At 39.2% G+C, this 27977-nt stretch overlaps 2 protein-coding genes across 2 annotated transcripts; both read right to left on the bottom strand.

The window, feature by feature from the left end:
* Nucleotides 1-9468: 9468 nt before the first annotated feature.
* Nucleotides 9469-12777, bottom strand: LOC143589678 (ultraviolet-B receptor UVR8-like). The gene is made up of 10 exons (XM_077070374.1): nt 12698-12777; nt 12482-12626; nt 11527-11637; nt 11391-11451; nt 11194-11309; nt 11034-11119; nt 10763-10964; nt 10603-10656; nt 9801-9968; nt 9469-9718 (listed from the first exon to the last, which is right to left on the bottom strand). The coding sequence occupies exons 1-10, from the start codon at nt 12742-12744 to the stop codon at nt 9512-9514; spliced, it is 1197 nt and encodes a 398-aa protein (XP_076926489.1). The 5' UTR covers nt 12745-12777; the 3' UTR covers nt 9469-9511.
* A 2341-nt stretch (nt 12778-15118) lies between these two features.
* On the bottom strand, nt 15119-16420 carry LOC143589677 (14-3-3 protein 4-like). Its single transcript, XM_077070373.1, has 4 exons — nt 15927-16420; nt 15724-15846; nt 15485-15601; nt 15119-15291 (listed from the first exon to the last, which is right to left on the bottom strand). The coding sequence occupies exons 1-4, from the start codon at nt 16023-16025 to the stop codon at nt 15238-15240; spliced, it is 393 nt and encodes a 130-aa protein (XP_076926488.1). The 5' UTR covers nt 16026-16420; the 3' UTR covers nt 15119-15237.
* Between the last annotated feature and the right edge of the window lie 11557 nt (nt 16421-27977).

Raw genomic sequence — 27977 nt, 5'->3', positions numbered from 1 at the left:
GATCAATTTCCTTTGTCTATCCCTATAGACCTTTATTCCCAAGATATATGTCGCTTCTCCAAGATCCTTAATTGAGAAACGACTACTTAACCACGCTTTAACGCTTTCCATACTTGGTATATCATTTCCAAATAAAAGTATATCATCGACATACAAAATAAGGAACATGACTATACTCCCACTAGCCCATTTATACACGCACGCCTCATCACCGTTTTGGACGAAACCAAACGCTTTGATTTCTTCATTAAAACGATGATTCCACATCCGTGATGCTTGTTTCAACCCGTAGATTGATTTCCTTAACTTACATACTTTGTCAGGATTAGATGGATCGACAAAACCTTCAGGCTGAACCATATGGACATCTTCCTCAAGATATCCATTAAGAAAAGCGGTCTTGACATCCATCTGCCATATCTCATAATCAAAATGAGCGGCAATGGCAAATAATATCCTGATCGACTTAAGCATCGCGACCGGCGAGAAGGTTTCATCATAATCAATCCCTTGAGTTTGTGTGAAACCTTTTGCTACAAGTCGTGCTTTGTAAGTATCTAGATTTCCATGCATATCGGTCTTCTTCTTGAAGACCCACTTACATCCAACCAGTTTGGAGTTAAGTGGACGATCAACCAATTCCCAAACTTGGTTATCGTGCATGGATTGCATCTCGGCGCTCATGGCTTCAAGCCATTTTTCACAATCAGGTTGTGACATAGCATCTTTGTAGGAGATCGGTTCATCCGAATCGACCAAGTAGCAACCATCCACGAGAAATCCATATCTCTCGGGAGGTTGACTAATCCTACTAGATCTGCGAGCAACGTGTGTATGATCAACCATTTGATCACCTTCAACATCCTCGTGTTGAAAACTAGTATCGACCAACTGTATATCATCCAGTGATTCTTGAACCTCTTCAAGTTCCACTCTTTTTTCACTAGGTCCTTCCATAAGGAACCTAGTTTCTAAGAAGTATCCTTTGCGTGAAATAAACACTTTTTGTTCACTAGGATCATAGAATATATATCCTATATCATCCTTTGGGTATCCTATGAAGATACATCTGATGGATCGAGCCTCAAGCTTATTTGGGGTGTCACATTTAACATAAACTATGCATCCCCATACCCTTAAATATGAAAAGGATGGAACCTTTCCATGCCACACTTCATAGGGTATTCGATCCACCTTTTTGGTCGGGGCCATATTCAAAATACGAGCCGCTGTAAGTAGCGCATATCCCCAAAATGATGGTGGTAGTGAGCTTCGTGCCATCATTGATCGAACCATGTCCAACAGTGTTCGATTCCTCCTCTCGGATACTCCGTTATGTTGAGGAGTACCAGGAGGAGTGAGCTGTGAAACAATTCCACAATCTCTAAGATGACTTTGAAAAGCATCACTTAGGTATTCGCCTCCTCTATCGGAGCGGAGTACTTTGATTGTTCGGTCGAGCTGATTTTGTACTTCATTTTGAAATTCCTTGAACATTTCAAAGGCTTCATGTTTGTGTTTCATTAGATACACATACCCATATCGACTAAAATCGTCGGTAAAGGTAATGAAGTACCTTTCACTATTCCTACTAGTGGGCTTGAGAGGTCCGCATACATCCGTATGTATGATACCTAACAAATCCTTAGCCCTTTCATTTGTACCTTTAAAAGGTTCTTTGGTCATCTTGCCTTGAATACAAGATTCACACTCATCAAACGAACCTAACTCATTTGTTTTCAAAAGACCATTCTTTTGGAGAGTATTTACACGATTCTTGTTTATGTGTCCAAGACGACAATGCCAAATGTAGGAATCACTCAAATCCTTTTTGAGTCTTTTAGTGGAAGTTTGATATAATGAGCTATTTGAGGTATTGTCATGAACCAATTCATAAATACCGTTGTTTGGTACAGCTTTAAAATAAAAGATACCATTAGATGATACATGCATTTCTGATTTTACAAATTTAAAGTCAAAGTTACATTGTCTAAGAAGGTGCACGGAAATAATGTTCCTAGTCAAACTAGGAGCATACAAAACATTTCTCAAAACAACTTCCAAACCACTTGGAAGCGATAAAGTGAAGTCTCCTCTAGCGACCACGTGCACCCTTGCACCGTTGCCCATGAAAAGACTCACTTCGCCCTTCTTTAAGTCTTCATTCCTTTTGAACCCCTGCAACCAATTGCAAATATGAGTTCCACATCCGGTATCCAATACCCATGTGTTAGAAGAAATAAGATTTAGCTCAATATTAATCATAAAGACATTACCCGAGGCATGCCCCGCATTCCTCTTGTCTCTTAGCTCTTTTAGGTAGACCGGGCAATTGCGTTTCCAATGTCCGGTCTCCCCACAACCAAAACAAGGATCATCCTTATGACCCCTCGGTTCCACAACCTTTTGTTTCTTTGCCATAACCGGTGATTTGCCCTTACCCTAAAGATGCACAGGAGGACCCTTTCTTTTTGCTACCTTAGCCTTAGGATTGGGTTGAGATCGATTCTTGGATCTACCTTCATTGATCGCAAACACGGGTAAAACCCTTTTACCCATGCTCGCTTCGGCTGTTTTAAGCATTGAGTGAAGTTCTCCAATGTTTTTGTCCCACCCGTTCATGTTATAATTTAACACGAAAGTGTCGAACCTTTTCGACAAAGAGTTAAGGATCAAATCCGTTGCTAACTCTTTTGAGATGGGACAATTGAGCTTGGCGAGGCGATCAATGTAACTTTTCATCTTAAGCACATAAGTTGAAACTGGTTGATTATCATCCATTCTACATGCATGCAAGGCTCGAACCGTTTCGAACCTTTCAACTCTTGATTGCTTAAGGAACATTTCCTTAAGTTGAGTAATCATGTCGTACGCATTATGGTTTTCGAAATCCTTTTGGATTTCGGGAACCATAGTCGCCAACATGAGGCATGACACTTGAATGGAATCTTCCGTGTGTTGGACCCAATTCATATATTCGACCTCACTTCCCTCTTCCGGTTCATTGGGGATAGGTGTTTCCAAAACATGATATAATTTTTCTTGTTTTAGAACAATCCTTAAATTTCGGAACCAATCCGAAAAGTTATTGTGGTTAAGACGGTCTTTAGCGAGAATAGATCGGAGAGATACATTTTGGACGTTAGGGATTATGTTGTCGTCGACGTGTGCGGCCATCTGCAGAATTTTAATCAAGTTCATTTTAGTGTTTTACCTTTTTAATTATTAATACCCTTTTATATATACCAAATATAATTAATAATTAAAATCTAGAATCCAACGATAAACCCGACTCCGGTTAGGTGACCTTTTTCCCATTGTCGGTTTATCAAGGTAGTTATTCATAACAATTGCAAACCCTTTTGCAACTTCTAGAGTTTATGGGACCGGTTCGAAATCATATTTCGTGTCGGCATGTTTATCCCATCAACACCTATTAGACCCCATGCTTGGGTGACCCTCTTCACATTGTTCTAATTTAAGTCGTCCTACTTGTATCAACTTGTAATATTAACATACAAACGGTTAGGTGACCTTTTTCCCATTTATATGCCAAAATTACCTCAACATATTAATTTACTCTACGCGGTTAGGTGACCTTTTTCCCACTAAGAGCTTACTAATATGTTAAGCGTTATACAAAAGGATGGTGTTTAACCTGTTATCCTTAATTTTAAAAGGGATTTTTAGTTTTAATAATTCTAGTTGTAAAACTTTAAATCATGTTCTAACATGCATTTAGTAACATGATTATTTTGAAACCATTTTCAAAATTCTAATTTATAATAAAACCATTTTATTATGGGCGTGAGACGGCTAGTTAATAAATCCATTTTATTAAACTACGTGTCACGTAATTACCGATAATTATTAGAACCCGTTTTATGCTTTGTTAATTAATTCTATGTGACGAAGTTGATATCCTAATATCTAGCAACCACATAAACAAACAATCATTAACAAGCATACACAATAATACTAGACATGAGCCACTAAGTTAGACCACACTTGTTAGCCGAAACAAGTGTGTGTCTTAGGTCCGATCCTAAGGGACACATGACACATGGATGTTGTAGCTCCCACTCGATCCCGCATCCAAATGCTTCGAGCATCTTCTTCAACCCCGTTGTAATCCATTGGGTTTGAACTTGGGCCTTAGCTTCCATAAGCTTCCATTTGGGCTCAATGGGTGGGCTTAGGTCCTTTTGGGCTTGAATCCCTTTAATGGGCTTGTGAGACCCATTATCACCATACCCGGCCCAATAAGGCCCAAACTTCCAATTTTGCAATCTTCTTTAAATTTACATAACAAATGTCCTAATACATTTTTTCTATAAAATAAAGATATTACAAATAAACTATTTATTACATACCCATATGAATAAATAATTACAAAATTGCCCCTAATTAATTATTACAAACCGAAACTTTGAATAATTAATAACAATCACAACAAACATCCATATGGTCTACGGCTCGGTCTAGTTTTAACAAACATAACCCGTTATGTCTTAGGAACCCGTTCCAAAACCCCTTTTGCCTTATCGGGCCTAGCCCAACCCATTTGGGCTTGACCCAATAACTTGATTATGAGCTTCGGCCCACTTGTCCAAAACACATGGGCTTCGGCCCAATAAAAGTCTCATGGGCTTCGGCCCATTTAACAAAATGGGCTTCGGCCCATTTAACTTTCTCCCCTCCTTTTTCTTCTCGGTTAACCCATTAACCTAATGAAGTGGGCTTCGGCCCAATAACAACCGAATTGGGCTTCGGCCCATGTACTCGGTTTTATATATATATATATATATTTTTTTTTTTTTGAACAAAGCCAAAAATAATAACAAGATTAAATACAAAAAATCATGCATGTTTATTTTTGTATAAAATCTTTCAAGGGGAAAAATATAAAACCGAAAACCCGAAGCTTAGTTTCCCGTATCCCGGCTCTTGATGCCATTTGTTGGGTTTCTATGAATATTTTATACTAAGTTAACCATTTAACTAGTCGCAATTAAGGCGGAAGCGTGATATTTACAAACTAAACATATGTATCCATGTGTTTATATATGTATATATTACAAGTTTATATAAGATATGTTCATGAACAACCTAGTTTATTCAAGTCATAAGATTACCAATAATCTATATACTAGAAACCCGAAGCAAGGATCAAATGATACGGAAAAACTAAACTATCAAAACTATAAACACTTACATTCTTAACCCTTTAAGAGTGTAGTTGATGTTGAAGAAGATGATGATGTTGAAGCTAGACTTTCAAAAGAAAATCCTCAAACAGAATATACCCCGAGCCTCCAACACACACCGAGCTATGTTAGGAAGCTTGAACACGAGAAACCGAGACCCGAGCCTCTTCTTTTGTTCTTGGCCGAAAACCAAAACCAAGAAAGAAAGAAAGAGTTGCTTTTTGCTTACTTGAAAGTTATGTTTGGTTACTTGTTTCAAAGATATAAAACAAAACCTTTCTCACATCATATGTTAGGTATTTTGGTCAAGTGAAGTTTACTCAATCTATACCATATCCATGACAAGATTTTTGACCAAAACTTTTGGGGTGTGGGGCCCACCCAAAACCGGCCCCAAATAAAATTATTATTTTTTTTTATTTTATTTTTTATTTATTTATTTTATACTTTATAAAATATATAAACACCCCATCTTTTATAAACCATTTTACAAAAGAACATATAGTTAAATAATCATTCCAATAATAATTATTTGAATAAATAAATTAACCAATTAATTTATTTAACACTTTCAAGTAAGTATTCAGAAACCCGATTTTCTGAATGTGTCGTGTTCTGTATTTGTCTTATAGATCTTATCTTAACAAATACATAATTGGTGTGTGTCTAACTCGTTATTGGGTATGACCCGACTTGGATCAAACACGGCTAGCCACATTAACCTAATTATGTGTCTCGGGCATACGGTATTCCAACAAGAAGAACATTGGACTGGGGGGACTTGAAGAGGTAGGTCCCAGCATAGCCCAGTTGGACCCGCAAGACTCACCTTGAAGAGGGACGTCTGCGCAAAGACCAACTGGTTCCGCAGGACCCACCATGCTCAGAGAGATGAAGACCTTACGCGCATACGCCAGCTGTTCCCGCAGGAAAAGCCTCCCAATGGTGAAGTACCCCGCCTGTTCCCGCAGCTGCGGATACAAGCCATCAGCGGAGGCTACCCGCACTAATAGTAAGGCTACACGCACAAGGCACTAACTCTCAATAATTCAGTAATGTCGCCTGAAGAAGGAATGAGCAAGGCGGGAATACTCCCGCCCAAATGAGCCAGTCCGTACGCTTCTGGAGGATCTTTTGTACTATACCTGCCAAGGTATGGACAAAATAGACAAGATCTGACCAAAGCAGCCCATGAACCAATCACAGGGTGACAGCTCACTGACAACAGTACGACGAGCAGCACGCTCTAGTACTTAATGTCACTATCAGCCGCTGCCTACTCACCAACCCTTGTCGTGGCATGTACATAGCCTGCAGTTGGTGGAAAAGAAATAGTACACAGCCGGCCATGTCACTATCAGCCGCTGCCTACCCACCAACCACCAGCATGGCACGTGCGTAGCCCACAGTTGGTAGAAAAGGAATATTATACAGCTGGCTGTACCTGCTTGGAAACCTACCTTCGGCTATAAATACTCCAACACCTTGGAACGGTATGGAAATCACATCTTATCATATACTATCTTATACCATCACATATCTTATCTGCTCTAGCTATTTCTCTTAATATACATTTATATTCAGAGCAATCTAGTCTGATTCTCACGCCGGAGGGTGGTCACAAGGAAGTCCCCCCCCTTCTCAGTGACGAGCTCACGGTGTCTGTTTTGCAGGTCATCAGAAGAATAACCATCTTTGCCGGACCTAACCCTAGTGGGAAACATCTACTTGACCCTAAGATTATCTGTAATCTGCCGGGGTCACTTAGTGTTACTCCGGTGCCAAGGCCAGCGAGTGACCAAGAAACCCCGGTAACCACAACCCCAGCTACTGGGGGGAACACCGGCGAGTACACAATTTTTACGAACACTACCCCGGTTACCCAAGCCGGGGCAAGTGCAGTAAACAATCCTTCACTGGGATTCACCGATACCCAGTTGGAGAGACAACAGACGAGGCTCCCCCGCCAAACACTTGATCAAGTTAAAGCGTGGGCGGAAGCACGTCAGAAGGAATTCCAAGCTGAGTTGGATGAACGCTTACGTTCACTCCAACAGGCTGACGAGTTCGGAAACACTCGACAACAGCCAGCTGTATAATATTCCTTTTCTATCACTCATTAAATTTATCAATTCAACGGAGAAAACAAGAAGCGGGTTACCTGATTTGATTCAAGAGATTGGCGGGAACGGACATTAATTTGGTGGGAGAGTAAACAAACTGAACAAATTAGTTCTGGTAGAGGGAAAGGGGGCATCTACAATCCGATGAGACCGGAAACCAGCTGAGTTGTTCGCGAGCTACTACGTCCAATTAAAAAAAAAGAAAAAAAAAGGACTTGTGAATTTTGAGTACTTTTTACCTCTAGGCTCTATGTATTAAGGTATTACACATGAGCTTAACCCGAGTTTAAACATATTTAAAGTTTTTCTCAAAGTGTGTAAAACTTAGTAAAAATGCATATGAATTAGTAAATACTAGTTAGGTGTCGGCACAATGCAATGGAGAACATCACTTATAGGTCGTCAGTGAACCAAGTCTAGTTGAGCCAAGGCTAGCTCGAGCTTCATACTAAGCCAACTTACCTCATATTAAAATTAAAGCTGAAATGTTAAAAGTAGAGTTTGTCTTGATTATTTTGATATTTATATAATTTAAGTATTTTTAATCATATTTTTGTAAAACAAAGAAAAAGAAACAAATAATAATAATAATAATAAACAAATTTGAGTAAATATATGGATAAACATGGAGGTCAAAACTGTAACTTAAATTAACAAAATTTGATTAAAGTTAAGATAACATACATTAAATGGATTTATGCCCGACCCGACTTTACCCAACCCGTTGTCGATCCTAATTCATAATTACATATCATGTTATTTTTTTAATTAAAAAAGTATAGCAATATCATACTCAATTTAAAGATAAAATGCTCGTTTTTATAGTGTCATTTAAAAAAATTTACGCGTTAGAAAGTTACGGTCAATCATGAGGGTGGTTGATTTAAAATAAGGGTTATATGTGTGACTATTCTATAAATTTATAAAATTTAATTAAAGTTGAAGGTCTATATTAGTAACTATTTTTAAGTAAATAATGTTAACATTTGAATGAGTGAGGTTATTAAAAGACTATATTGCGCTAAAATCTTATAATTTTATGTATTATATTTTGTACATTAAGCAATCATACTTGTACCTCTTATAATTTAAGAGGTCCACTGAATTTGTATTATATATAGTATATAGAATAAACAATTCGAGCTTGAGCTTAAAGAAAGGCTCACGGGTCAAGCTCTAAGCTCTCATGTATCAAAATGAGCCAAGCTCGAGTCTCATAAATCAAGACAATCCTAGGCAAGCTCAGGCACGACTTAGATTGTTTACATCCTTTGCTTAAAAAAACTAGGGGTGCAAAAAGGTTAAATCGCTCGAGTTGCTCGGGATCGGCTTGTTAAAAGCTCGAATTGAGCCAAGCTCAAACGAGTTCAAGCCTAAAACAAGTTTGCTAAATAAATAAGCCCAATCCCCAGCATCACTTGTCAAGTTCAAACCAACTTGCAAACCAGCCCATTGTTAATATAAATTTTATTTTACATATTAAATATACAACTTTATAACTATTATTATGTACAAAATTATGAATAAAATATAGATAATATATTAATATATATTATCTTATATGTAAAAATAATTATAATATATATGTAAAATAAGTATATATAAAATATTGTGTGTGTGTATATATGAACCAACTCGAACTTTAGATATAAGCTTGAAACATACTGATCTCAAGCTCAAGCTCAAAAAACTGTTCATAAACCAAGCTCAAACGTAAAAAAGCTCGGGCTAGGCTCAGTTACGCCCTTAGTTTAAAAAACAAAAACAATATTCCCTGCCATAGAGGCATTCTTTTCTATGTCCTATCGTCCCTGCAACAACATTCTCGGACGATCCTCCATACTTTCCAGCAACCTAAAACCATTACAAAACACTAAATCTTTCTCCACACTCCAACAAGAACTTAATCACACATTCACACTATCCTCCCCCTGTGCACCTCCGTAAATTCACTCCAACAAACCACGCAATCACATGTTTTCGGAAAGAAGAAGGCACATGGGTCATTTGTGAAGGAAATAAAATAATATATCATGTTTGGTAATATGAAGAAACCATGTCACACCTGCATTGCATCAACCACTTGTTTCACAAAGCAACTCACAAAACTTGAAACAAACTCATAGCAAGCTTTCAACTTAAATAACTCCAGAGATTAAGATTGTTCTAATGAAACCTTCATCACATCAACTCATCCGCCTCAGTAGCTTGCCATTCAACAATTGCAATCGTATGCCGGCCACCACACGCCACATATTTAGCACACCACCGCCCTGGTTCACTGCCATCCTCACCTTTTGGTGGCGGTAGGTTAATGGGCACTTCTGATGGATGACCAGTTGTCACCTTTCTACCGTACCCTAATCTTCCATGGTCCCCACGCCCAAACTAACAGTTCAAACAGGTCAAGTTAAAAAGCGTTAACTGTTTTAAGTTAAAAAAAGTCAAAAAGGCTTTGTTGTTTACTTACAGAAAACATACGACCATCACGAGTCAACGCAACAGAATGAGTACCACCACATGACACTTGCACAATATCTTCCCCAGCTAGAAGCTGGACTTGTTGAGGTACCATTTTACTGCTTTTGTCATCTCCAAATCCAAGTCTTCCATGTTCTCCTCTACCCCACCCGTATACCTGTTGACCAAAACGATTATGTATGAACATCTGTTAACCTTAATTTGACCAAAAAGGAAGTAAGACGAAAGAAACACGATGAGAATTATGAAAAGGGCTGTTCAAAAAACTCGCCCGAAATTGGCCTGTCTGTAAACAAGCCGGGCCAAGCCTGCACGGTTTTATAAATTAGCCGAGCCTAAGCAAAGGTCAGCTTGGCTCGTATCTCACACGTTAGTTTGGCTCATTTAAATTAAAGCTTAATTGTATATAAATTTGTAACTTAAAACAGCATTGCATTTTTTACTGAAGAAAGAAAAATAAAATATTGAAAATTATCATTTGCCTTGTTTAAAAGTGAAGCCCAAATTTTAATACATAAAAATTATAGCCCAAACTTTAATATATAAAAATTATTACTTATGTAGTTTATAAATTCTGGATTATGAGTATGTTACAAATACTGTTTTGAGTTTTTATAACAATAAACAGTTGTCTCAACGGGCCACGAGCTGGCTCGAGCTTTTGGCGAGCCGAACTCGAGCTCAACATTTCAGCTTGTTAAGATAAACTAGCCAGCTCGCTTACAGTTCTAGATAGAAGTTGTAATGTTTTGGAAATTATGAGTTTCTTGAATAAATGGAACCCGAGATACCTCTCCTTCATCTGTTAGAGCAGTAGAATGCCAACCACCCGCAGCAACATCAACCTGAAATCACATGGATTTAGAAACTTTGGTCAAAATACAGATATCATACACTTATAGTTAATATAATTTTCAGCATCATATTCAAGATGGTAAAAAAAATAGTAACCAATTTGAGGCCAGATAATCCTTGAACGGGAACAGGTTGTGATCTGGGCTGAGTATCCCCGGTTCCTAGCTGCCCATATTCATTATTCCCCCAACCCCAAAGATTTCCATCCTCAAGAAGAGCCAAATTATGGAAAGCCCCGACCGCAATCAACTTAACCTTCTCAAGACCTTGTACTCTCACAGGTGTCGAAATTTGTTTTCTACATGAACATTATAAAAATCAGTCATTTTATTCGCATTATAATAACTGAAGCAAAGTAGCAATGTACATGTCTCCCGGAGGCCACGGCTGACCCCATGTCCAAACATGTCCTTCGCGTGTGAGCACTACTGAATGCATTCCACCAGCAGCTACCTGTATAGCGCATACAAAATGTAAAACTAGTATAAACATAAGTAACCTTTTTTTTTAGAAAATGAATAATAGACCTGGCGAACCGAAAGCTTTGGTGCACATCTTTGAGGACTCAAGATATCCATCCTTATCCTACCGGATTCACCTTTCTTCTCAAGCTCTTCACCACACTGCCCATACTCGTTTCCACCTACCAATTAATAAACATTACTTAAAAATCATAACACCAAATTTATCTACTACTTTCTTTTATTTTGTTACATAAACATACCCCAAGCGTAAGCACGACCTTGATCATCAACCGCCAAACAATGCCAGCCGCCAATAGCCGCCTGAATCAACACTTAACAAATTAAAGCCTAGCCACTTTCTAGTTCTTTCATCCACTAGATTAATCATAGTTTTACCTGAACAATCTTAACGTTATTTGGAGTTTCAACCTGAACCGGCTTATTCTCGAATTTAGTTAATGGCCGGTGCCCCAGCGTTCCTTTTTGATTCCATCCCCACATAAACAACTAATAAACGCAAAACATAACATAAACATTAGTTTCAAAGTACTCAATTTTCCAAAACACTAAACTTTAATCAGCTTTACCCAGTGCTGGCTTCGAGGGGGCAGGGAGGGTGACTCCCGGCCCGATTACAGGTAAGCCTGGAATTTAAAAAAAAAAAAAACTATACATATTTTTTAAATATATATTCTTAATGTTATAACCAAGTTCATTTAAGCCACTTCTATAAAAAAAAAATGCACAACCGAAATCATAACAAAGGGTGCAAACGAGCTAAGCTGCTCCCGAGCTACTCGAGATCTCATGAAAAAGGTGGATCGAGCTGGGCTTAAATGAGTTCGAGCCTGAAAGTAAGATCGTTTAATAAACGAGCCTGAGCTTCACTTATCGAGCTCGAGCCGGCTTGTGAGCATAAACAAGCATGCCATTTATACAAATTTTATAATATATAAATATATCTATCTCTATATATATAATATTTAATTATATATATAATGCTACGAAAAAATAACTAAATAATATATATATATATTATGTGAAAAATTATAATTAAAAAATATATAAAAATAATATTTATAAATATGTAAAAAGTAATTCATAAATAACGGTCCGAGCTCGAGCTCGGGCTCAGGCTCAAGCTTTGTGTAAGTTGAACGAGTGGCTCGGCTCCTCATTCGTAACCCAATAAGCTCTTTTAAAAAATTATAATGACTAAATGAGGCCCGAATTTTTTATCTTAAACCATTCTGGGGGACGGCCTGGTTTTAAGGGTGGTCTAATTAGTAACTAGTAATAATAATAAAATAAGATATTTTGATAACCCTAGCCTAGCACAGTGTTACGATACCTTGCCGTCGTCACAAACGGCGAGAGAGTTACGGCTGCCGGCGACGACGGAGCGAACGGAGACGGAAGCGAGAGATGTGACGGGTGAAACCCATTCTTTCTCTTCGTTGTCTCCAAGTCCTAATTGGCCGTCTTCACCCGAACCCCTAAAACATATAAAACAAAGTGAGATTGGCGGTGGTGGGTGACGGTGATAGTGAGGAAATAATAGACGTACCAGGCGATGACGGCTTCATTATTAATATTATTATTATTGACGGCCATTGGAAGTGTTTAGAAAAGGAGTTTACTCAAGAATGAAGTGGTGATTTGCTGCGAGTGTTTGGGGTGGTGATATATACTATAACAGTGTAGTTGGAAAAAATATTTACAAATTTAGTGTTGTTTGAAAACTATTTATTAAAGTGGGTGTTTTTTTGAATTTGTTTGCCTCTCTTTTTTATTAATTAGATAAAACTTAATTCTCATTATTTATTACTAATTCACTAAAATATAAATCTTACACTTTTTTTTATTTTGTTTTATACCTTTTAGCTAGCGTGGTGTTATTATTATTATTAGGTTTTATTTAGTTATTATTATTACTATTATATGTATTTACTAATTATTATTAGTAGTAGTAGTATTGATGTTATACAATAATTATTTTTGAAGATGGGTACAGCCTGGTTAGTTAAGAAGACAAATTTTTATTTTTGGTTTGCTATACAATTTATTATTCTAACTGTAATAAACGAAAAAATAATAATAACTAATAATTTAATTTAGCTTTTATCTTTTTAACTAGTCTTTATTTTAAGAAGAAAATAACTAATTTATCCCTTTACTCGATCTGCTAGTTTTTTTATTAAAAAATAAAAGCCAATATAAATTATTAGTGATTATTAATTTTAGAATAAGAAATTGTATACCAAATTAAAAATAAAATTTGCATTCTTAATTAGTTGACTGTGCCCATCTTCAAAAATAATTCTCGAGTGTGTGTATATATAAAACAATAAAACATCACACTAAAAGGTTTTTAAAACAAAATAAAAAAGTGTAAGATTTATATTTTAGTGAATTATTAATAAATAATGAGAATTAAGTTTTATCCAATTAATAGAGGAGAGAGGCAAACAAATTCAAGAAAACACCTATTTTGGTAAATAGTTTTCAAACTACACTAAATTAATAAATATTTTTTCCAACTACACTAGTTTGGTAAAAAACTCATATAAAGTTATTATTATTGTTATTATTCCTCGTTTTTTTTTCTTTTGAAAAGGTACCCAAAAATATTTGAATGATTGTGATATTAATGTTTGTTTATTACCAAGATATGTGATCGTTATTAAAATGTGACTAATAAAAGTTGTGATTTTCTGTAAAGGTTAGATTTAGTCGGTGTGGATTTAGTTTCTTTTATATAGGTTATACCTAAAATTTATAAAATAACCTAAAAATTATAAAATAATAAATTATTTACAAGATTTTGCCATATCATGAGTAGCCATATGTAGAGTTAAATGATGAAAATATGCTGAATTTAAACCAGTGGTGTAACAAGTCGGATGGTTTGTGAATTATTTGAGATTGAGTTGTTAAAAGCTCGAATCGTACTGAGCTCAAACATGCCCCCACCTGCGCCTAACAATACACCTATTTGATAAACAAACTTGAGCTTATGTTTCATATATCGAGATTGACTAGGCTCCGAGTCTAACGGTCACCTAATATTTATAAATATAATATATTATATAGTATATATAAAATTATGTTATACGTGTAAAAATATTATTACAAGTATATACTGATGTTAATATATATTAAATAAATAATTAAGTAATCACAAAATAAATAATAAAAAAAGAATAAAGCCCTTTTGAATTAGTGGAAGAATAATTTTCTATAGCATAATTTCTATTTTAGAATCTTGCTAACCAATCTTTATAAAATTATCCTGTCATTCGAAAAAAAAAATGAGATTCTTCTTTTATAGTTGCAAAACTTATCAAGTATGTGTTAGTAGTGAAACAAATCCGAATCAAACTTTCTTTTATCAATGATTTGTATCTTTCAAATTTTATAGTACACGTAGATGTACGTTAAAAATTCAAACTATTTATTTATATAATTTTATTTTTGTTACGTTTTACTACATATGTGAAGATTACTAGATTTCAAAAGAGATGAGATATGCGGGAATCAATAACTCTTTATACCTTTGTTTTTACTTCTAGCTTTTTTTTTTAAAGATATTGCTCATTTTGTTATGGTGTTCTCGCAAATCACTGTCGCCTCCCGTGCTCTCCCACTCTTCACAATTTTTCCCAAAATCCAGGTACTCTTCTCTCTCACCATCCCGCTTCTTTCTCCTAAAGGCAAGGCGGTGTTCCTGATTGGCACCGACTGTCAGGTCAGCTCTCGATGTCCCCCCTTCTTGCTTGCATGCTGTACAGCCTGAGACCTATCACTCTTATCAGCATGCTGCATCAGGGTCTCTACATTACTATGTTAATGTTGTAACACTTGCCATGATACAATTTGTTGCAACTGGCTGACCAAAACGGTCGCATTCCACAAAAGATTTTTAAACTCCAAACATCTAAAGTTGCCAATACCAAAAACATGACAAAAAAACAAACTTCAATAACTTAGCAAGCTTACAATCTCAATCTATATGAGAAACTAGTAAGCAGCAACCTTAGAGAATATGCAGAAATCCATATGTTTACTCATAGAACACAACTACTACTATCATATGACTTATAAATATCACTGTTTGTCCTCGGGATTTGAAGCCTCCTTGATCTCATCCCCTGTGTTGTCCTGTCACAAAAACAAAAGGTATGAGCTTCAACATAGTAACAAGCATACATATGAATTCATATAACAGAACAAGTTGCACCACCATGTTGCAAAATGCAAAGTACAAAAATAATATATACTTCCGCCACACATTCAAGAGTATTGTTTTAATTCAAAACATAATTCATTTGGAATATAAGGAGAGAGTAGATACCGCAACATCAGAAGTCCACAAAGTGAGGTTGTCCCGCAGAAGTTGCATGATCAATGTGCTATCTTTGTATGAATCTTCACCAAGTGTGTCTAACTCAGAGATGGCTTCATCAAATGCCTGCAATGGCGCACAACCATGTTTAATAGTTAATACAACCAACAACAACAACAACAACAACAATAGAATCACGGATAACCACCAAGTCCAATAGCCTGATATTGCTAAAAATAGAGCATTACCTGTTTAGCAAGACTGCAAACACGGTCGGGTGAGTTGAGAATTTCATAATAGAACACCAAGAAGTTGAGAGCAAGACCGAGCCTTATTGGGTGGGTGGGAGCCAAATCAGCCAAAGCAATATCCTATAAAAACCAGTTTCACAAATCAAAGTATTGAAAAAATTAAATCTCGATAATCATCATCATCATAATTATTCATCTACCTGAGCAGATTTGTATCCTAGCAAGGTATTCTCAGCAGCCTCCTTCCTTTCAGGTCCTGTCTTAAACTCAGCTAGGTACCTATAATAATCACCTTTCATCTTCAAGTAGAACACTTTAGATTCAGCAGAGGATGCAGAGGGAATCAGATGAGACTCGAGAAGGGCCAAGATGCCATCACAGATTTTGCTCAACTCGGTCTCAATTTTACCCCTGTAGTTCTTGATAATGGCAACATGATCTTCATTCCCACGGCTTTCCTCTTTCTATTCAATGGAAGATATGATCCTCCATGAAGCTCTCCTTGCACCAATCACATTCTTGTAAGCCACAGAAAGAAGATTTCTTTCTTCAACAGTCAACTCTTCAGAATTCGCAATCTTCACAACCTTCTCCATGAACTCCACCATTTCTTCATACCTCTCCGCCTGCTCTGCTAATTTAGCCATGTACACATTTTCTTCACGCGAAGCTTCAGTTTGCACCATTTTTTATAATTAAGCTTAATCTGCAGGAAAACCCCAAACAATCAGATCAGCATTCTATGAACAAGATCTAGATGTACCAATTCAAGCTACAGTCATGATTGCAATAACCCCGCCCCCCGCCTAGGCAGCCATCAATCCCGATTAGTCGCTAGTTGGGACCCCACCGACTAGTCGCCAATTAATCGCTATACGGTCAAAAATAAATCGGTCAACATTGAAAATTTTATATATAAAACTTGGTATATATATGTATATTAAAAAGGCTACATACAGAATCCAATCCGATTAATCGTTAGTCCCTACCCTACCTCCTGACTAGCGCCTAGCGATTTTTACAACACTAGTTAACAGAACATAAAATCAATCACTGTTTTCAAATGAACACATTGCACACTCTCCCTTATGCAATATACAGGATGCATAGTGAGCCAATTTGTAGCGAAATAAACACCGAATCCACCATATTTGCCTAATATATTATCAAAACAAACTACACAGTACACACAACCATACAGTTTTTCACTAAATCTAACAACAATAACCGGAAAAGTTTTAATTCACAGATCTAAATAGCTTCTGCTCGCTGTTATAAGCAGTTGACATAATGGATCAGTGAAAGTTAACAGATCTACATGAATACAGATTTATTAACAAACCCTAGAACCAGTCGAAATTCAAATAAACTGGTGAAAGTGATAAAATTAACAGCAAAATAATAGGAAGGAAATGGATTACGGAAGCGAGAAAAATGATCGGAAAAAACCTGGATCGATAGGGTTTAAGCGTGTGTGTGTGGTTTGATGGGAAAGGATTTGTGGTGCGTGTGAGGGTTTATGTAAGCGGCGAATGTTTGAGAACGAATTAAAAGGCGACAGGTGGCTGGCAGTCAAAGTAATCAATTTATTTTCCATTTTATGAATTCTCAAACTAGGGTAGAAAACAAAAAATTAAATATTTGTGGCGTTCATCGACTACTTGATTCGAGTAGTGGATTTTGGCAAAGGGTACACCGTCGCCGACCGCTTTCGGCTGGTGGATTTTGATTTCTACCGTATGATAAATATTGACATTTGAGAAAGGTCATAGTACGTTTAAAGTGAACTGTTTCTAAAGGGTTTTACTAGAAACACTTCTTATACGTCCCGTATAAGACTACATGAGGCTCTATATGGGCGGGGTATAACCCCCTTTATAACCCTATACTAGCCAACGGATTTTCTAGACACCAAGGGGTTTGGCTAAAAAAAACCCCCTATACGTGACGCGTAGAGCTATACGCCGCGTGTAGGGGCTTTTCTAGCAAAACCCACATTTTTTGTCGTGTTATGTTTTTTTATCCTTTCCATTTATTTCTTCTTTTTATAAAATTATTTTTTTAAAAATAGTTTTCTAATAATTTTTGTTTTTTGATGTATTATAAATATATTTTAAATAGTTGTTACTAACAACCGACTCGATTTTTAGGAGTTCGTTCAAAACAATAAACACATATATCACTAAAACAAGTAATTCATATAAAACAACGAGTTCGTACAAATAAAACAGAATATATAAATCTATCTAAGCGCCGCATCATAAGCACCATCGTCGTCGTCGCCCCTGCGTCTGACGCCCGATCTCTGACAGGCGTTGTCCACGCTGTCGCCTCGTACGCGTCTAACAACCGATGTGCTTGCCTCGTGGTCAAAACTAGGTGGTGTAACACCCCGACCAAAGGCGGATTATACATCGGGGCGCCACATATTGTTTCATTACTCGTGACACTATTGGGTGTCAATATTTAATATATTCATTCGCGCACGCGCAACGTAAACACAAGATAACACAAATCAACATAAATCAATATATTATAAGGCAAAATATTCGAACAACAATAACTTGTCTTGATACATTTTAATCTAGGTCCAAAAGTAAAATCATCCTACGTGTCCACAAGCTCCAAATGTAGCTACAGCAAACCTGAACATGTGTTAAAATAAAACGTCAAACACTTGCGTGTTGGTGAGAAATCAAGTTTAATAGATAATAGATAATCACTGCGCGCAACACGTGTATGTCTGGTGTTTAACAAGGGCGTAATCAGATTGTGATCAAGCCTAAATAGATCATAGTTCATAGTTCAATCCGTGCTCCCAAATGAGCACAAAAACAAGAAAAACATCGGTGCAAGTGTAAACAAAGAAAACCGTAAACGATAGGTCTCCCGTGTTCATCTAATGGATCCATGAAAACTTCGGAATAGGCCGAACAAAGCGGTTAATGATACACAAATACAAATAAACAGCCAAGTAAACGTCCTCAACACATGGGATACTGCGCGACTAAAGTTCATAAACAAGTTTAAGACTCTAAGTTTGTATGAACACATGAACATCCCAAAACATTAAAAATAAAAAGGGATTAGGTACGAGATTACTCACTTGATAAAGATGCGTTGAAAGATAGTGCAAGAACCAACTTTAAACAAGCACAAGTTAACCTATGAATAAGATTATTGTTTTAATGATTTGTTTTAAGTCTCGATTATAAGTTAGCATAATTAATAAGTAACTTAAACAAATTATTATATATTATTATATATTACCGGGAATCTGGGCAGAACAGGAGAGAGGACGAAGGCAGAGAGAGGAGACGGCAGAGGATCAACGGCAGAGAGCAAGGAAGATAATAAGTGTTTGTGTGTGTAGTGTTAAGAAAATAGCATTATTATTTATAGGGAAACCCTAGGGAACACAATCCCTAAAAAAAAGGAAAAGATCTTCAACAGGATCAAGCAAAAGATAACAAAAGCAAAAGATTCCAAAAGCAAAAGATATCAAAAGATATGGCAGCTGCAGGGGACAAGGGAAAAGCTGACAGGTAACAGTAAAAGCATGGGCGGTTCAGATAAAGGTACTGGTCAAGCATGGGAAAAGCAGATCTCAAAAGATAATGTCAGTCACTTTTTCTGTCAGCCAATGGGGTTGGTACGCATGCTGCGCCGAAAGTAACTTTTCAGACATAAGATAGGTCAGGTCAACAGCACAAAAGATAAGATATCAAAAGCAAACAAGCAAGTTAAAACAGAAGAAAGGACACAAGACAGCGCGAGAAAGCTGCGCACACGAGAAGATTGAGCGCGCGAGGGCGAAGGCAGACAGAACAAACCTTAGCGCGCGCCGCGGGAAGAACTACAAATTCACAGCGCGTCGCGGGAGGATCTACAATTCTTAGCGCGCCGTGCGAAGAACTATAGTTCTTAGCGCGCCGCGGAAAGAACTACAGTCCCTAGCGCGTAACGCAGGAACAGTCAATCTTCACGCAGGCTTCCTTGTAAGGAGTCTAGCGCGCGAGGCTGCGCAGACATCCTTAGGCGGGAAGAACCAAAGGGGCAAGCAAAGAGTTAAAGAGAGGGGGGGGGTTCAAGGCTCAAAGGTTAAACAGAAGGGCGGGACGGCAACAAGAGGGAAAAGAAGGCGGAGAGAAGAAGAGGGACGGGACGGCGGAAAGGAAGAGAGGGGAAGAGGCGGGAAGGAAAATATTATTAGTAATATATATATTTTAAATGTCAAGCTTTAAAAGAATATAATTAAATTTTAAATCATAAAAAGAATCGGATCAGAAAACGGGTACCTGGGTCGGGTCGGATCGGGACAGATGTCACAGTCTCCCCTACTTTAAGAAATTTCGTCCCGAAATTTATCTCGAAGTAGGTTGCGCAGAGAACAGGTGCGGGTACTTGATCTTCATCTGATCTTCCCTTTCCCATGTAAACTCGGCTCCGCGCTTGGACTCCCAGCGAACTTTCACGATAGGGATGCGACTGCGCTTGGTTTGCTTAACCTCGCGATCCATAATCTCAACAGGCTTCTCAACGAAATGCATGGATTCGTCAACTTGAACTTCATCAAGTGGAATGTGAAGGTTCTCGTCAGCTAAACATTTCTTGAGATTGGATACATGGAACGTTGGATGCACATTGCTGAGCGCGGGCGGCAGGTCAAGTCTGTAGGCAACTTTTCCCACACGCGCGAGAATCTTGAATGGCCCAACATAACGAGGAGCAAGCTTACCTTTCTTCCCAAAGCGGACAACACCTTTCCAGGGCGACACTTTGAGGAGAACAAGATCACCAACTTGAAATTCGAGAGGCTTTCGCCTGCGATCTGCGTAACTCTTCTGTCGGCTTCTGGCAGTCAGTAGATGATCACGGATCTTGGCGATTTTATCGGTTGTCTCTTGAACTAGTTCGGGTCCTGTGATTTGAGCTTCACCCACTTCGCTCCAACAAATCAGGGAGCGGCACTTACGACCGTAAAGTGCTTCAAATGGGGCCATACCGATACTGGAATGATAGCTGTTATTATAAGAGAACTCGACCAGAGGTAGGTGTGAATCCCAATTACCTCCAAAATCAAGAACACAAGATCGGAGCATATCCTCAAGAGTTTGAATAGTTCGCTCAGACTGTCCGTCAGTCTGAGGATGATATGCAGTACTCATGTCCAAGCGAGTTCCTAGCGCAGATTGGAGAGATTTCCAAAAGCGGGATATAAAACGGCCATCGCGATCGGATATGATGCTCAAAGGAGTACCATGACGGCAGACAATCTCTTTGACATATAGCTGCGCGAGTTGTTCAACACGGTAATTTTCACGAATGGGCAGAAAGTGAGCAGACTTAGTCAAACGATCCACTATTACCCAAATGCTATCATGTTTGCTTGCTGTCAAAGGTAACTTGGTAATGAAGTCCATCCCTATACATTCCCATTTCCACGCAGGAATTTCTGGTTGTTCGAGCAAACCAGATGGGCGTTGATGTTCAGCTTTTACCTTAGAACAAGTCAGGCATTTAGCTACGAACACAGCAATATCCTTTTTCATACCGGGCCACCAATAAGTAATGCGCAAATCCTTGTACATTTTATCAGCGCCGGGATGAATAGAATACCGAGATTTATGCGCTTCACTCAGGATATCAGCGCGAAGATTCTCATCAAAGGGAATCCAGATGCGATTGAGATAGCAGAGAATTCCACTCAGATTAGGGACAAAGTGAGCTTCCGCGCCACACGCTAACTCGGCGCGAAGGTTACCATTGCAGATGGATGCGCGCTGCGCGTCACGAATGCGCGATTCAAGGTTGCTTTGGATTGGCGCGAAGCGAAGCTGCGTGCGCGGCAAGATACAGTTGAGTTGGCTGGGTTTACGGCTGAGCGCATCGGCTACCACATTAGCCTTACCAGGATGATACCGGATCTCACAATCGTAATCGCTGATGAGTTCGTTCCATCGGCGTTGCCTCATGTTAAGTTCCTTTTGATCAAAAATGTGCTGAAGGCTTTTATGGTCGGTGTAAAGGATACACTTAGTACCATAAAGGTAGTGTCTCCAGATCTTCAAGGCAAATACAACTGCGCCTAGTTCGAGGTCGTGAGTTGTATAATTCTTTTCATGAACCTTGAGTTGCCTTGATGCGTAAGCGATAACCTTGCCTCGCTGCATAAGTACACAACCGAGACCTTGGTTGGATGCATCGCAATACACGACAAAATCATCATTACCCTCAGGTAACGCTAGAACAGGAGCTTCACACAACAATCGCTTGAGCGTCAGAAAGGCTTTTTCTTGCTTCGAGCCCCAAATATACGGTTTACCTTTGTGCGTTAGAGCTGTTAAAGGCAATGCGATCTTTGAGAAATTCGAAATAAATCACCGGTAGTAACCAGCTAAGCCCAAGAAGGAACGGATTTCGGTAGGAGTGGATGGCGTAATCCAGTTCTTGATTGCTTCAATCTTGGATGGGTCGACATGAATACCCATCTTGTTTACAACATGACCAAGAAACTGTACTTCATCAGACCAGAATTCACACTTGGAGAGCTTGGCAAAGAGCTGCTCGGCTCTAAGCTTTTGCAACACCAACCGAAGATGTTGCTCATGCTCGGCCTTGGTCTTAGAATACACCAGAACATCATCGATAAACACAATCACGAATTTATCCAAGAAAGGCCTACACACCCGATTCATTAGATCCATGAAAACGGCGGGTACGTTGGTTAAACCGAAGGACATGACCAAGAATTCAAAATGGCCATAGCGAGTACGAAAAGCAGTCTTGGGAATATCTTCATCGCGGATGCGCAACTGGTGATAGCCAGAGCGGAGATCGATCTTGGAGAAACAAGAGGCACCTTGGAGCTGATCAAAGAGGTCGTCAATACGCGGTAAGGGATACCGGTTCTTAATGGTGAGTTTGTTCAACTCGCGGTAATCGATACACATGCGAAACGTACCATCTTTCTTTTTAACGAACAACACCGGAGCACCCCAGGGCGAAGAGCTAGGGCGAATGAATCCTTTATCGGTCAACTCTTGAAGTTGACTTGCCAATTCCTGCATCTCAGCGGGTGCAAGACGATAAGGAGATTTGGCTACTGGGGAAGCACCAGGGACAAGATCAACACGAAACTCGACTTCACGAGCGGGAGGGATACCAGGAAGATCATCGGGAAAAACTTCAGGGAAGTCACGCACAATAGGGATTTCGCGAAGTTTCTTCTTTCCTTCATCGGGTTTAACCACATGGGCTAAAAATGCAATACACTTCTTCCGCATGAGTCTTTGGGCTTCGGCGCAAGACATAAGCTTAAGACCACTGGAGGGTTTCTCGCCGTAGATGTGAAGATCACCGTTTTCTCGAGGAATGCGAATCAACTTCTTGGCGCAAATAACTTCGGCGCGATTATTCGAGAGCCAGTCCATACCAATGATAACATCGAAACTTCCAAGAGTCATGGGGACGAGGTCGATTAGAAAATCGTTTTCGTTAAGGTTAAGCGTGCAATCCTTAATCACGGAGTTAATTAAAACAGTTTCACCATTAGCCAATTCAACTGAAAAATTTTCTTTTAAGTTATCGCGCGGTCGCGCAAGCTTCTGCTCAAACGCGTGGGAAATAAAACTTCTATCGGCGCCAGTATCAAAAAGTATGGATGCATAATGTCCGTTAAGCAAAAATGTACCATTAACTACGTCATTATTCGCTTGCGCTTGGTGCGCGGTTATGTTAAAAGCTCGTCCGCGCGTCACTTGGTTCGAAATTTGGTTCACCGGATTCGCTTGTGTGATTTGCACTTGTAGTCTCGGGCACGCGTTCCGGAAATGACTGGGATCACCGCAGTTGAAGCACGACCTGGGTCGTGGATTAAGGTAAGTTGGTTGAGGGTTTTGCGGGTAGGTTGGTGGTGTTTGCGCGATTGGGTTGGCGGGAGGGACTCTACAGAACTCGGCAGAGTGACCAACGCGGCCACATCGGTTACATTGTCGACACGGGGTTTGGGTTGGGTGGTGAAGTTTACAGGTTGGGCAAAAGGGTTGGGTTCCTGTGTAAGGTTTCTTAGTTGGCGGGGCAGGGAGTGCGGGATTGGTTAAGGCATAGTTGTGGACTATAGGGGGAGTTGGGTAGGTTGACAGTGGGTTAGGAGCGTGTACTAGGGGTTGGTAGGCGGGTTGTTGGACAATGGGTGGGCTGGTAAGCGCATAGGCTTTGCGCCTGCGCTTGAGGTTGTTACGGTTTGAGGGTTCTGGTTTGGTTTCTGTTGGTTCAGGGACAGTCTTGGTGAGTTTGGTATTTTCTGTTCCCCGCAGGAACAGGGTTCCTGCCCTGACATGGTTGTCGCTGAGCACAGCGGCCAACTCGATGGCGTCAGAGAGGGTTACTGGGTTTCTGGCCCATACAGAGTCTTGAATTTCCATGGGGAGACCCCCAAGGAATTTCTCGATGGCTCGGCGGGAAGGGGTAACAAGGTGAGGGACAAGCAGGCTTAGTTCATGGAAGCGCGTCGCGTACTCGCGCGCTTCGCCACTGTATTGCTTCAAGTTCCAAAATTCTTCCTCCAGGCGCTTAACTTCGTTGGGAGGGCAGAATTCTCGCGTCAAGAGATCCTTAAATTCCTCCCAGAGCATGCTGGAAGCAGCCTCTGCGCCACGCGCATGAGCTACTCCATTCCACCATGTAAGCGCTCTAGATTCCAGGACACTGGAAGCATATAGGGTTCGTCTGTCAGGAGGGCATTGGGTATGGAGGAAAGTGTTTTCAATCTTCTCGAGCCATTGGAGCATCACGGTGGCTCCTTCAAGCCCTGTGAATTTCGGAGGGTTACCCGCATTAAAGGACTTAATGTTGTAACCGGAGGTATTGTTTTGGCTCAAAGCTTGGGCTATTGCGGCGGCCATTTCCTGGGAACGTTGCTGTCTACGCCTGCGCGAGGCTTCTCTCCTCTGATAACGGCGAGATAGCGGAGGCATTCTATAAAAGTTTTAGTTTTGTTAATATCTTAGCGCAAAGCATAATCTTATAAAGCTTGGTTTCGCGGGGTTAGATACCATCAACAGTTAAAGTAAAACATGAATTTGAATGCAAACTTAGTACAGATAACAAATTCGAATCGAGAATCGACAATTCATGTATCACCATGACTTTTCAATCCTCAATATAAAATATACAAGAAAATGAGTATTGGAGGTTGACAATTCATGTATCACCATGACTTTTCAAGTCTCCAACCTCAGAACATAATCGTAAATGGAATTTGAAAATCAACTATTCATGTATCACCATGACTTTTCGGATTTTCAATCCCAACAAACGAATATGTAAGTAAAATCAATAAAAGTCGAAATTCAGCAAAAATCGAAATATCGCGAAATAAAACATAAAACCATACGCTGCGTCTGCGCAAGCATATTTATAAATAACGAGTAATTAACAATAAGCGCGCAAACATGAGATTTCTCTCATGCGCGAGAAGGGACTCTTAGGTATTCTAGGCCGTTACGTCTAACCACCTATCCTAAAGTCAACGAGCTCTGATACCACCTGTAACATCCCGGCCTCTCGTACCACCAATATTGTCCGCTCTGCCCACGAAGAGCTCACGGATTTGTTTTTGGTTGCCCAAAACGCGTTGGTGATGTTAAGAGGCAGGACATTACTTATGAACCAAGGATCTCTCTTGTCCACGGGCCGATGTGGGATAGCCTAAGAGTGGGACGATGTTGTGTTTGCCAAGGGTGTTACAAACAACCCCCCTTTGGACTCATCGTCCTCGATGAGGCATGTCCCATCATCCCGAACGGCGCAAGAGTGGCTCTGATACCAATCTGTAACACCCCGACCAAAGGCGGATTATACATCGGGGCGCCACATATTGTTTCATTACTCGTGACACTATTGGGTGTCAATATTTAATATATTCATTCGCGCACGCGCAACGTAAACACAAGATAACACAAATCAACATAAATCAATATATTATAAGGCAAAATATTCGAACAACAATAACTTGTCTTGATACATTTTAATCTAGGTCCAAAAGTAAAATCATCCTACGTGTCCACAAGCTCCAAATGTAGCTACAGCAAACCTGAACATGTGTTAAAATAAAACGTCAAACACTTGCGTGTTGGTGAGAAATCAAGTTTAATAGATAATAGATAATCACTGCGCGCAACACGTGTATGTCTGGTGTTTAACAAGGGCGTAATCAGATTGTGATCAAGCCTAAATAGATCATAGTTCATAGTTCAATCCGTGCTCCCAAATGAGCACAAAAACAAGAAAAACATCGGTGCAAGTGTAAACAAAGAAAACCGTAAACGATAGGTCTCCCGTGTTCATCTAATGGATCTATGAAAACTTCGGAATAGGCCGAACAAAGCGGTTAATGATACACAAATACAAATAAACAGCCAAGTAAACGTCCTCAACACATGGGATACTGCGCGACTAAAGTTCATAAACAAGTTTAAGACTCTAAGTTTGTATGAACACATGAACATCCCAAAACATTAAAAATAAAAAGGGATTAGGTACGAGATTACTCACTTGATAAAGATGCGTTGAAAGATAGTGCAAGAACCAACTTTAAACAAGCACAAGTTAACCTATGAATAAGATTATTGTTTTAATGATTTGTTTTAAGTCTCGATTATAAGTTAGCATAATTAATAAGTAACTTAAACAAATTATTATATATTATTATATATTACCGGGAATCTGGGCAGAACAGGAGAGAGGACGAAGGCAGAGAGAGGAGACGGCAGAGGATCAACGGCAGAGAGCAAGGAAGATAATAAGTGTTTGTGTGTGTAGTGTTAAGAAAATAGCATTATTATTTATAGGGAAACCCTAGGGAACACAATCCCTAAAAAAAAGGAAAAGATCTTCAACAGGATCAAGCAAAAGATAACAAAAGCAAAAGATTCCAAAAGCAAAAGATATCAAAAGATATGGCAGCTGCAGGGGACAAGGGAAAAGCTGACAGGTAACAGTAAAAGCATGGGCGGTTCAGATAAAGGTACTGGTCAAGCATGGGAAAAGCAGATCTCAAAAGATAATGTCAGTCACTTTTTCTGTCAGCCAATGGGGTTGGTACGCATGCTGCGCCGAAAGTAACTTTTCAGACATAAGATAGGTCAGGTCAACAGCACAAAAGATAAGATATCAAAAGCAAACAAGCAAGTTAAAACAGAAGAAAGGACACAAGACAGCGCGAGAAAGCTGCGCACACGAGAAGATTGAGCGCGCGAGGGCGAAGGCAGACAGAACAAACCTTAGCGCGCGCCGCGGGAAGAACTACAAATTCACAGCGCGTCGCGGGAGGATCTACAATTCTTAGCGCGCCGTGCGAAGAACTATAGTTCTTAGCGCGCCGCGGAAAGAACTACAGTCCCTAGCGCGTAACGCAGGAACAGTCAATCTTCACGCAGGCTTCCTTGTAAGGAGTCTAGCGCGCGAGGCTGCGCAGACATCCTTAGGCGGGAAGAACCAAAGGGGCAAGCAAAGAGTTAAAGAGAGGGGGGGGGGTTCAAGGCTCAAAGGTTAAACAGAAGGGCGGGACGGCAACAAGAGGGAAAAGAAGGCGGAGAGAAGAAGAGGGACGGGACGGCGGAAAGGAAGAGAGGGGAAGAGGCGGGAAGGAAAATATTATTAGTAATATATATATTTTAAATGTCAAGCTTTAAAAGAATATAATTAAATTTTAAATCATAAAAAGAATCGGATCAGAAAACGGGTACCTGGGTCGGGTCGGATCGGGGCAGATGTCACAGGTGGGGGGGGGGGGGGGCTAAGCATGGTTCGGTTCTGTTTTTAGGTGAAACTGAAAAGTCGGTTTTTCAAATATACAAACCGATCGTCTTTGGTTGCGGTTCGGTTATACTCGGTTTTTCTTTTGTGTGTGTGTAGACATTGCAAAAGAGTTTCAAGAAAATGAAAATGCATATTAGATTCAAAACACAAAAATAGGCATTTTTTATGTGAAACCAAACAAATACAAATTTGAAAAGTACTAGAGTTTAAAATTCAACAAAATTGTTAATCAAAATACACTAAAAGTTTAGTTTCAATCTTCATTCTTCATCTTTTTCAACTTCAAAGTTTACTCCCAATTTTCATCATCTTCATAATCTTCATCACCATCAACGATACATCATTTTGCTGTTTTGTTTCTGGTCATAACATCAAAAAAACACATATAATTGTATTAATATTTAAGTAAAAACTAAAAAAATCAAAAC

This window comes from Bidens hawaiensis, unplaced genomic scaffold (genome assembly GCF_021521415.1).
Source record: "Bidens hawaiensis isolate Kalapana, Puna unplaced genomic scaffold, B.hawaiensis_p1.1 tig00037714_1, whole genome shotgun sequence".
Lineage (NCBI taxonomy): Eukaryota > Viridiplantae > Streptophyta > Magnoliopsida > Asterales > Asteraceae > Bidens > Bidens hawaiensis.
The sequence above is the reverse complement of the archived record's forward strand: the minus strand, read 5'-3'. Positions and strand labels throughout refer to the sequence as shown.